The 12,242-nt window shown below is 51.1% G+C and overlaps 1 protein-coding gene across 1 annotated transcript in view; it reads right to left on the minus strand.

The window, feature by feature from the left end:
- Lonrf1 (LON peptidase N-terminal domain and ring finger 1) overlaps positions 1-10,738 on the minus strand; it is a 32,973-nt gene extending 22,235 nt beyond the window's left edge. The window contains exon 1 of the mRNA XM_048330703.1: positions 10,063-10,738. Coding sequence (XP_048186660.1) covers positions 10,063-10,723 — 661 coding nt within the window. The 5' untranslated portion in view covers positions 10,724-10,738. The remainder of the gene's footprint in view (positions 1-10,062) is intronic.
- Between the last annotated feature and the right edge of the window lie 1,504 nt (positions 10,739-12,242).

Raw genomic sequence — 12,242 nt, forward strand, 5'->3', positions numbered from 1 at the left:
AAAGCAACAATTAAATCCTCATCTCTGTCAAAAATGTGAAGAAATTAAAAGTTCAAACTTCAATGACTTTTAAGAATTTAAGACTTAAAAGACTTAAGAGTTTATAGCATAAAACTTGAACCTGTAAGTTCTCAAAATTATCTTACACTACACCAAAAAAACTAGAAACTTCCATGTGATCAAAAACTCCATCATGGGGCTGGGAATATGGCCTAGTGGCAAGAGTGCTTGCCTCCTACACATGAAGCTCTCGGTTCGATTCCCCAGCACCACATATATGGAAAATGGCCAGAAGGGGCGCTGTGGTTCAAATGGCAGAGTGCTAGCCTTGAGCAAAAAGAAGCCAGGGACCGTGCTCAGGCCCTGAGTCCAAGGCCCAGGACTGGCAAAAAACAACAACAAAAAAACTCCATCATGTTTCACTGACTTCAAAGTTCAACTGGCAATCAGAAAACAGAATGCCAAGACAATCTAAGAATGAGAAGTAAAACTTCAGCATCAAACCCTTTGCTCAGAAAAAATATATTATTTATTTGTCAGTCATGGGGCTGGGTGCTGACCCTGCGCTCTTCAGCTCAAGGCTTGCGCTCTACCACTGGAGCCACAGCAACACTTCCGGCTTTCTGATTAACTGGAGGTAAGAGTCTCATGGACTTTCCTGCCCAGGCTGTCTTTGAACCATGATTCTCAGATCTCAGCCTCCTGAGTAGCTAGGATTACAGGCATGAGCCTAGCAAAAGAACTATTTCCTACCCAACTTCTTAGGGCTTCTATTTATGTCCCTAGGAAGACTCTACTCCTCCAAGGAATTTATTATGGGAACAAGCAGCAAATTTTATTTGCTTCTTTAGTTTACATTTCTTTTGTTTTTATTGCAAAGTAATGTACAGAGAAGTTACAGATACGTAAGTCAGGTGATGGGCCCACTTTTTTTTTTTTATCAGTGTCACCTCTTCCCTCCTTTTAGTTCATAGTTCTCACTACCTTTGTCTTAATGCAAGTCAACTATCTGCCCTCCACTCTGCCTTTCCTACTTAATCTCTACACAGGTTCCTTAGAGCATTACTGAAGACTAAGAGCTATCTTTGAAAACTCTGGTAAACTGATAGCTAGATGTAATTTTAATTATTCTGATTCAATCATTACAAAATGTATACATGTACCAGTTTGTGTTACCCTAAAACACGTATAACTACGTGTCAATCAAAAAAATCTTCTTTTCTACTGTCCCCTGTCTACACAGAACCATTCAGACCACTGACACCCTCCCAAAAAGCATCCTAACAAAAGCCAGTGCCTTACTGGAAAAGGTATTCTCTTAAGAAGAAAGGAACAGAGAGCCAGACTTCTTGCTCCACAACCCTTCATGGGAATGCATGTTGAAAATTTCAAATGTAAACAGAATACTCTGAGCAATTCTATTAGGGGGGAAATGTTCATACTTTATCACTTTTTGTAAAGATTAGGCTTATCCTATTTATTTACTTTGAATTGTCATTCTAAAAAAGTGCTCATAGAGCAACTGAGGTGTTTTGAAGAATCATAGTGGCTGCCCTTCCTGTGAACTTTCAAGAAAGGCAACCAAAACCAGCAATGGGCATTGGCAGTGTCATTAACTCAAGCGTGAGTGAAGAAGCACTCAGTACCAGCTCTCGGCCTGACCTTGGGTCACCTCACACCTCACCAGGGAGGAAGTGCGGTTCACTACAGGTTCCACCAGTGCCTCGCAAGTGCCTGGTCCGCCACACACCTTGAATTGGCCTACAACTACAAAGACAGTGTGCTGTGTGTCAACTCTGTAGAGGACAATTAACCGTACGGTGTCATTCCAAATCATTACCTCTAGTCTTGTATCCTGTCTACCAGGACCCATGATAGGTCTAGTTTCCTGTCATGATTTAAATCCCAATCTTTATTTTCAGTCTCTTGAAAAATTCTCTTTAGTGTACCAAGTGGTTTCAACTGAGCATGGTGATTCATGTGGGCGGTGGACCAATGCAGTCACCCTTTCCAGCATTTTCTCCTTTGTGTCTTAATTTCTCACCGAGTCCTCACATTTCCAATTGCCTGCTTGGACTTCCCCTCAAATTCAGCATGTTTTCCACCCCTCCCCTGGCCCACAGACACACAAGTATTTCACTACATTCTCTATTCATGGCACTGCGGACTTCGCAGTTTTGTGTTTCAAATGGACTTCACCTTCCTAATCAACTTCCAGAATCTCCTTAGTATGCTACAATAGCTTGCTTTCTTCCCCAGCCTCGTTTACCGATGTGGCCAACATCCACCAGACAAATGGGCATCGGGAGATCAGAAAGCTCCTTCATGTCTGGGTCCCGCCTCGCTCTGTACCCTTACTTATCTCTGTAAAGCACTCACTGCAATGCTCAGTAACCCTGAGGACATGTCTCCTTCCTTTGCTCGTAGCCCTTCATGGTTCCTTGCCCAGTGACTCGACTCTGCATGACTTTAATATCCAACGAGAGACACCTCACCAATCTCCCCCAAAATGTTTGCCTTTGCCTCTCTCTTGACACTCTTAAGGATTGATGGCAGGAGCCTCGAAGTCAAACCGCCTGGCTTCAATTTCTAGGTCCTCCATTTACAGTGAGCTGAGACAAATGACATATCATCTAGGTGTTTCCTTACTTATGAAACTGAGGCAGTTCTTAGCAAATTCAAGAAATATTATGACACTGTTCTAAAGGATTTACAGCCTTCCTACGTACATCCAGCACCGTTCCCATTTTTATGGGTAAGGAAATTGAGCACTGACAGTCCAAGCAACTGGCTCAGGATTGGCTGCTTAAGCAGCGAATTCAAAACGCAAACCTCAGCATTTTTATGTTTACCTCTACACTGTACTAATACTTGTCCATCTCACAAGGTTGTTCAAGAAACTAAATTCATGAATACTCAGTACTTAGAACAGGCTTGAGATACAGAAGGCACTGCTTAGTTGTGACTATGTTTCTTCATAGTATACACAGAGCATGTCATTTTTTTATCTCATATTCCTCTGCTGGTGCCCTCAGATACTGGCTCTGACAATGCTCCCTGACGTATGGAAAACACTAAAATCTGAACTCTCTAGGCTCATCATTCATGCTTCCATTTTGTCTTCTCTTAGGCCAGTTCTATTCTCTAACTCATTGGGCAAGAGAACAAAGTAGTCTTGAGATGTGCCGGGGATTTCAAGGGCTGGAAAGATTTCTACAGAGTTTTCCATCTTTGGGTCAGTCAATTTAGAAATCCATGTCTAGAGTTAATAGGAGACTTAAAAATTGATACTTTAGCTCATTTTTAAGAAATTATGCCAAGACTGCAAAGCCCTAAAAATGTTTGCTCATAAAATTGAAAAATACACGTTACGAAGCCAGGTGTAACGGCACATCCCTGTAATCCCAATAGGAGGCTACAGAGGATCCTAGGTAGATCAGCCTAGGCCACGCAGTCTCTGGAAAAAACAAAAAGGAAAAAAAAAAGCACACCTTTTCTCTAATACACATATGCCAGTATTATTATTGTGGGGGAAAAACTTAAAGATTCAATTGGCTTTTATTTGCAATTCTTGACAAGCAACATGGAATTCTACAAAAGGCTTTAAGTGTTCTGAAGGAGCAAGCACAGTAAAAAAGGACTGAGCAAAGCAGATATGGAGTAAAAAGCATACTGAGTATTACACAGTTGTTTTCCTGACAGGATTAAAACAGAGGGTACTTCTTTAGGATGTTGAGTTAGATTGACTAGAATCGTTTTTTGGAAAGCTGGCCACCTCTTAGTCCAGTGTTATTACTTGGCACTTAGCACAAGTGACTCCATTCTGAGTTCATCTGGTTGCTAGGGTACAGTTCGGGTAGTCCAAACCAAAGGCCTTTCATAAAATCCATTTAGCAGTATACAACCTGTACTCTTCTTTCAGGTTATATAGATTACCTTTATTATGTGACGTTTTATAAAAATACAGTGATATCTACTGCTTAGAACTTGTTTTATTCTCCAAGTAATTAAAAATAAATTCACATGATTTGTGTGTGTGTCCTGGTCCTGGGGCTTGAACTTGGAGCCTGGGCTCAGTCCTTGAGCATTTTCCCTCAGGACTATCTATATCACTTAAGCCACAGCTCCACTTCTCATGGACTTTACTGCCTAGGCTGGCTTCAAACCTTGATCCTCAGACCTCAGCGTCCTGAGTAGCTACGATTACATGCATGAGCCACCCCACCAGTGCCTAAATTCACATGGCTTTTAATAGCTGCAGAATATTTTACTGTATGCATAAGCTACTTAAAAAGACTTCATTCTGCAATTCTAACTTTTGCTAGCATAAAAATAACATTTTTCCATATATCCTTTTATCTGTTTCGCTATTTTCTGTGGAACTGAATGAACAAAGTTAGCTTTTCAGTATATTCACCTCTTCTTCCTTCTATAAAAACTTGATAATATACTCCCACAACTGTTTTCCTGTTTAGTAGAAAAACACAAAATAAATTTTAAAAAACTACCTTAACATGCATTCTTTTCAGCCATGGGAAAAAAAAATCTAGGTAATTGTGTATCACATATTATCAGTGAGAAACAATGTCCGGTGGCAATCCCAATATACTGTAACACAGCCATGAGTTGTAGGTTATACCGCAGTCAGCAAAGTCTTCTGCTATGTTTTGAAGAATGCCTCCCCATTGATGACATGACTATTAGGTATTTAGATTGTGTACATACATAAAATGCCCCACAAATAGTTTTTCTTCTGAGTGTGCTTGTAACTTAATAAATCAAAATAACAAAATTCTGAAAAGCCAACCACAAAATCATTGCTTGGCTCCTCTCACATTTTAGTTCAGTACAGAATTTAGATGATCAGTTAAAGTGAAAGATGTTATTTTATGATACTGATGCTATTAGTGATTTATTAACAATGTCAAAGAATGGTAGCTTGGCATAGTGATAAATGATTTTAAGCTCTGAGTTAAAAATATTTGGGTTCAGGACACATACATCCTGCTTGGAGCAGTTTATCTAACTCTGCATCTTAGTCTCTTCATCTACAAAATGTCTTACAGCGGTGGGAACACAAGAATGAACACACATCCTGGCACGTAAACACCCAAACAGTGCTAGCAGTCGTTTGCAACAACCCAGCAGAACAGAACAGAGCAACTTTAAACTAGGTGAGGAATATCTTGAAGGATTAGTAGAACCAAAAACATACCAGACTACAAAGATTCAAAGGGGGAAAAGCAAAAAACCGAATAGAAGCTTTTGTCTTACATTTTGGAGTCCTCTGAAGTCATTCATCTTCTATAATAAAACCTAACTCCTATTTTGAAAAACTCATCTAGTTATGTAAGCTTTTACCTGAATATTTTTCAACAAAAGGTTAATGTGCAAATAAGTAAACTCTGAATTTTGGTGTATTTTGCATTAGCTGATGAAAAAGAAAAACAAATTGGAAATTATTTAAAACCAGGCACTTCATATGACCAGTTATATGCCCAGTTTTTTTCCATGTACCAGTAAGCATGGGCCACTAAAGCTAGTCTTTTTAGTAAACTTGAAGCACTGCAAAGGTCATTTAAGTGCCTTATGAATTAAGAAAATGAATCGGTGATACGGTACATACATTCAATCAATTAGAAATTAATTCAGCTTTGGAGGTTTAAAAGTATCAGTGTTATAATTATAAAAGAAAATAATACAAACTCTTTGTCAAGAGAGACTTTATTTTACTCACTTCTGTAGTTCTAGAACTTGAAACCTTGGCTGTTATATAGGTATCCATATATTTGTTCGCAATATAGTAAGAATTAGAATTTTATCACGTGATATTTTTTAAATCTATTTTATGCTCAGAAATGATAACCACATATCTAAGTTCTGTTTTTAGTTTTAACTTGACTACATAGAAAGTCAACTATTTCTTCAATCTGTGAATTAGAAATACTGATACTTGCCTTTCTGTTGTTTCACACAACCTTTTATAAGGATCAATTAAGACAGAGGTGAAATTATTTTGTCAACTACAATGCATCAACTGCCAATGTTTCAAGTCCTTTGCACAATAAGGACATAGATAAGTTATTAAATCCAAATGTCATTTTAACCTACTTGAGTTGCTAAAGATTCTTGTAACCCATCATATTCTCCTCCTTAAATGTGTTTTCTTTTATTTATCTATGATTCCTATGATTGACTAGTCTACCACTCTGAACCAAACTCCTAGCCCATTATTGCTTTATTTTGGGGGACCTGGTCTGATTCAATCCTCCTACTTATGCCACCCCTATAGCTGAGACACAATATCTGATTACTGAGATGAGGTCTATTTGCTTAGGCTGGCCTCAAACCAAGACCCTCTCATTCTTCGAGCAAGTAGCTGTGATTACAGATGTAGATGATTGTGTTACACCTTAATCTTTGTGTAACAAAGACTTACATTTTATTGACCTATGCTAACATGTTACCACTAACACATGTAAACTAGAATGAGGACTCCACCCTTAAATAAATATTCAGTAGAAATAAAATAGAGGACAAATCACAGGGTTAGATGACAACTCCAACAAAGTCATTTTCAAGCCATATATCACCTTTTAAAATATTTTAGTATTTTCTGGGAACTTATCCTAAAGGAGGCACCTTTAGAATCACTTTACTTTTCTGCCTCATTTAATTCTCACAAGCAATCTAAGAAGCAGAGACTATGCTCATTTTTTGGATAAGGAATCCAACACACAGCAGCTAGGCAACATGCCCAAGGTCAAAGATAGTGGAGGACTAGACTGGGATTCATACCCAGATTCTCCTCCGGCAGGCAGAGCCATCCCTGCACACTGCATGTGTATCTCCAGCTGCCTCAATTTCCTTCAAGATAACAGTGCCTTACAGCACCCTCGGAGAGAATAAAGTAACACAAAAGAATGCAAACACACTGGTAACCGTCGGTCACTAATATCAAAGACAAAACTACCCTCTCTCTAGGACATTTTTTTCCCATCAATCCTAACTGTAAATTATACTGTTCTGTTGTGTTCTTTGGCAGAACAGGGTGAATATGCAAGGTAAGTCAGTGTAAAACTCCATTAAGAATAAAAAGCCATTATTACATAGTGGGATTATTTCAACAGACTACTGTATAAAGATTCAAGGCAGAAAAACTTTTACATAATATCCTCGGATACTAAAAAGTATTTCATAACTTTATGAAACATCTTAGAGGTAATACCAAAGGATCAATGGATTAAATGCTATCTAAATATATTTTAATGCAACAGAAACTTATGTAATCCGATGGGAAACTCCTCATTTTGGCAAAGGTTTTCAAGCTTTCCTTTTCTGTTAACAGGGATAAGTTTGGATGTGTGTGGGCTAACTGTAGACAGATTGTTTTTTCTATTTCATAGTATTGGGATTTTTTTTCCACCACAAGAAATGCAGGAAGAAACAGTGAGATCTTTTCATTATCAATAATGACATTTTCAATAACTACAATTGTACAATTATATAAATACATTTCAAATGCCTACTGCAAAACACCTAACACCTATACAAGTAAATTTATGGCTCTACTAGTTAATATTTGCCAATAACTGCAGGGTTGGTTTGTTTCTACAGCACTGACAATCGGACCCAAGGGTTTGTGTATGCTAGGCAAGTGCCCTATCATGGAACCCAAGGGTTTGTGTATGTGAGGCAAGTGCTCTATCATTGAGCATTACCCTCAGACCTACTTATGTCCACACATTATGAAACATGTCAATCTGTCCTTTACCAGCTCTGTTCAGTCCTAAGTTATTGTTTTTTACTTCAAACTAAGAATTCAAAGGTAAAAATATTTATCTTCATTAGTGCTTCTGAGACATTATCTTTAAGTATGGAATTAATTTTTAAGAGAAGTGCAAATCAGGAAAAAACAAGGTAATGAGGTTGAAGTTAAAAGACATCTAGTTCTCGAAGAGCAGGATTAAGTAGGTTAGTGGGCAAAATCTCCACGTGGAGTCTATACAAATAGAAAAGTCAACCTTTCACAGACTTTGTTAAAAAAAATCCTCCTACAATCTTAATTAAAATATTTTCATTGAATAGTGTTGGGCCTTAACTACTCAAATATGTCTGTTCAGTGTTCTTCCATGGACTAGGACCGGAATTATTGTGAATCACCTAATTTTCTGGTCAAACAACTGCATTAGAGTAAGTTTTTATTCTGACATTACGTTGTATTGTTCTAAGCTACAAAGGCAGTGGATCACCATACAGAAGGAAGCACAGTTGCCTGTAAAAGGTGACAACGAGGTGACTGTAGAGAAGTCACTGCAGGCCTACCTCCCGGGTCCTCACTAGGATGGGACACATGGTGGCTGCTAAGAGTCAAGCCCACCTTCTTCACTTTCAGAGGGCTAGAGATACCTGCACCACCATGCTAGACTCCTAGTTTTCCTTCCTTCCGAGTCTCTTTTTATCACTGCCTATTTCTCAAAGGATACTGAAACATGAACATATGCCAGATTTCTGTTTGGACTTTGAGGAAAAGACCCGCAAGATGACAACTTCGACTTACGTAGCTGGTCAACGTATTCCCTAGACTTGGTATACATTTTAGGTGCTCCCGAGCAGCATCCTCACAAGAACCACTCCACAGCGAGACACTAAGTGTTGAAACACCCTCCACGCAGGGCTTACCCCTAAGAACGCCATCGACCTCTGGGACCCGATCCTAATGATGGGCAAGCGACCTGACCCTGCCTGGCCTTGGGGAACGAAGCCCCCACCCCCCCCGCAGCATCCCCGAAAGAGCCACGAGACCTCTGGACCTGGGCACGGGCCCCCCCCCCAAAGGGCCTCAAAATTGGCTCGCGATAATGTCCGGGAGGAGGGTGAGGGGTGGGGCGGGGAGGGAAGCCCCCCTGATTTAGAGCACAGCCCCGTCCAACTTCGGGAAATGGTGAGCCCGGCTCAGCGGGCCCAAGCTGCTCCTTGGGGCCGGGGGCGGGGGCCGGGGCCGACCCCAGACCTGCGAGGGCTTCTCCCCCGGCTGGGTCCGGACTTGTTCGGCCCGAGAGCGGCCGGAGGCTTGCCCTCCCCACGGACCTGGGCGCCATCGCGAGTGGGCTCCGGGGGTGGGGGGGAGAGGAGCCCGGGCGCGAGGCGCCTGCAGGTGCCCGCCGCCCTCCCCGGAGCCCGGGAGCCCGCGCCCGCCACGCCCACCGGACGTCACCCGTTACACAACGCCCCCCCCACCCCGCCCCGCCCCGCCCGGGCCCGGCTTATGCAATTCTGCCCTCCCGCGGCTCCCCGCGGCGAGCCCGGCCCGGACCCGAGGGGGCGGTGGGCGGACGGCGCGCGGCGGGAGGCCCGGCGTCCGCGCGGGCCCGCCCGCTCCCGCCCCGCGGCCTCGCACCGGGCGCCCCCCTCCCCCCCCAACCGCGGCCGAGGGAACCCCGAGCCGCGTCACAGCCCGCTCCCCGCACAGCCCGCCCCCGGGGCGATCGATCCCCACGGCGCCCGGAGAGCCCCGCGCGCCCCTCCCCGCGCCCCGCACAGCCCGGTCCCGGGGCGATCGCTCCCCCCCCCGCGCCCCGCACAGCCCGGTCCCGGGGCGATCGCTCCCCCCCCCGCGCCCCGCACAGCCCGGTCCCGGGGCGATCGCTCCCCCCCCCGGGCGCCCCGCACAGCCCGGTCCCGGGGCGATCGCTCCCCTCCCCGCGCCCCGCACAGCCCGGTCCCGGGGCGATCGCTCCCCCCCCCCCCGGCGCCCCGCACAGCCCGGTCCCGGGGCTATCGCTCCCCCCCCCCCCGGCGCCCCGCACAGCCCGGTCCCGGGGCGATCGCTCCCCCCCCCCGGCGCCCCGCACAGCCCGGTCCCGGGGCGATCGCTCCCCCCCCGGCGCCCCCCCCCAGGCGCCCCGCACAGCCCGGTCCCGGGGCTATCGCTCCCCCCCCCGGCGCCCCGCACAGCCCGGTCCCGGGGCGATCGCTCCCCCCCCCGGCGCCCCGCACAGCCCGGTCCCGGGGCGATCGCTCCCCCCCCCCGGCGCCCCTCCCCCCCGCGCCCCGCCTCACCGGCTCGCAGCGCCTCGCCCGCGGCCGCCAGCGCCTCCCGGTAGCGGCCCTGGTGCAGCAGCTCCCCGAGGCGGCCGGCCGCCCGCGCCCGCTCGCGCTGGCCCGGGAACCACTTGTCGGCCAGGTGGCTGAGGACGACGCTGGTCCGGAAGCCGGCGGCGGCGGCGGCGGGCGCGGGCGCGGGCTCCGCGGGCGGCAGGCGGTCCCGGCAGCGGCGGCAGCGGGCGCGGAGCTCCCTCCGCAGGCAGCGGCGGCAGTAGCTGTGGCCGCACGGCACGGTCACCGGCTCGCTGAGGAAGCCCCGGCAGCCCGGGCAGCTGAGCGGGCCGCCCGCGGAGCCCGAGCCGCCCGCGGAGCCCGCGGCCGAGCCCAGCCCGCGGCGCAGCCGGTAGTTGACCACCAGGCAGTCCACCAGGGCGCCCAGGCACTCGGGCCGGGCCGGGGCCCCGCGCCGCAGCGCCGCCGCGTACGCCTCCAGCGCTGCCTTCAGGTGGCCCTCCAGGGCCGGTGGCTCCCGGCGCCCGGCGGGCTCGGCGGCCGCGCGCCCCGGCCGCTCCTCCTCGCCGCCGCCGCCGCCCACTGCCCACCGCCGGCTCCGCGGGGCGGGGGCCGCCGGCTCACTCCCGGCCGCGGAGCCCCGCGCCACGGCCGGAGAAGACATGGCCCGCGGAGGACTGCTGCCCCGCCGCCGCCGCCGCCCGCTGCCGCCACAGTCCCGGAGCCTCCGGGGCGCGCGGCTCCGCACGCGGCCGGCGAGCAGGGGGGCGTGGCGCGCAGACATGGCGGGGCGGCGCGCGCCCGGGAAGCCCCGGGGGCGGGGCCGCGAGGGGGCGGGGTCTGGCAGGAAGGGGGCGGGGCCGGGCCCCAACGCCGCGCGCGGCCCAGTGGCAGCCCAGCGGACCGCCCGGCCCGGCCCCGCCCCCTTCCGAGCCCCTCCGGGCCCGAGGCGCGGGGGTCAGGTGATCCCCAGCGGGGCTCTGATTGGCTGTCCTGGGAAGGAGGGCGCGGCCCGCCGCAGAACAAAGCCCTCCGAGCCCCCCTCCCCCGGCGCCCCGGCCGGCCGCTCGCCGGGCCCCGCCCCCCACGCAGGGCTTCCCGCCCCCAGGCCCCGCCCACACGGCCTGGGGTGGTGGGGCTCGCCTGGGAGGGCCGGGGGCCGAGGCCCCCGCGGGCGGCCCCGCAGCCGCGCCTGCGCTCCGGGGCGGGGGCCGGGGGGGGGGGCGGTGCGACCCCCGACCCCCGCAGCCGCGCCTGCGCTCCGGGGCGTGCGGCCCCCCGGTGGGTGGTGCCGGCTCTCGGGCGAGCTCCGGGCGGGCGCCTGGCCTCCGAGGGACCCGGTGCGCCGTCGGATGGCGTCGCGCCTCGCGCAGACGAGCCGCGGGGACCCCCAGCACCCCTCCCCGCCCGCCGCCGCGCACGAGCGCCCGCGTCTGCCAGGCGACCCCCGCCGGTGCCCGGTGAACACTCACTCCTCCCGGGCTCCCCGACACGGGCGGTCCCCCCACCCCGGCACAGCCCCCCACCCCGGCACAGCCCCCCACCCCACACGGGCAGCCCCCCACCCTACACGGACAGCCCCCACACCCCGGCACAGCCCCCCACCCCGGCACAGCTCCCCCACCCCACACGGGCAGCCCCCCACCCCACCCCACACGGGCAGACCCCCACCCCACACGGGCAGACCCCCACCCCACACGGGCGGACAGCCACCCCACCCCACACGGGCAGCCCCCCCACCCCACCCCACACGGACAGCCCCCCACCCCACACGGGCGGACAGCCACCCCACCCCACACGGGCAGCCCCCCACCCCACACGGGCAGCCCCCCACCCTACACGGACAGCCCCCACACCCTGGCACAGCCCCCCACCCCGGCACAGCCCCCCCACCCCACACGGGCAGCCCCCACCCCACCCCACACGGACAGCCACCCCACCCCGACAACAGACCCCCCCCACCCCACAGAGGCAGCCCCCCCACTCCGGCACAGCCCCCCCACCCCACCCCACCCCACACGGGCAGCCCCCCGCCCCACCCCACACGGGCAGCCCCCCGCCCCACCCCCACAGGCAGCCCTGCCTGTGCCAGGCCTGACCGAGGGAGAGGGAGACGCATCCGGACACCCGCCCCCCCCCCCCCGGCGAGCGGGGCGGGCTGGGCAGGCTTCGCTTTCCCTCCG

The sequence above is a fragment of the Perognathus longimembris genome, chromosome 21, assembly GCF_023159225.1.
Source record: "Perognathus longimembris pacificus isolate PPM17 chromosome 21, ASM2315922v1, whole genome shotgun sequence".
In the NCBI taxonomy this organism is placed as follows: Eukaryota; Metazoa; Chordata; class Mammalia; order Rodentia; family Heteromyidae; genus Perognathus; species Perognathus longimembris.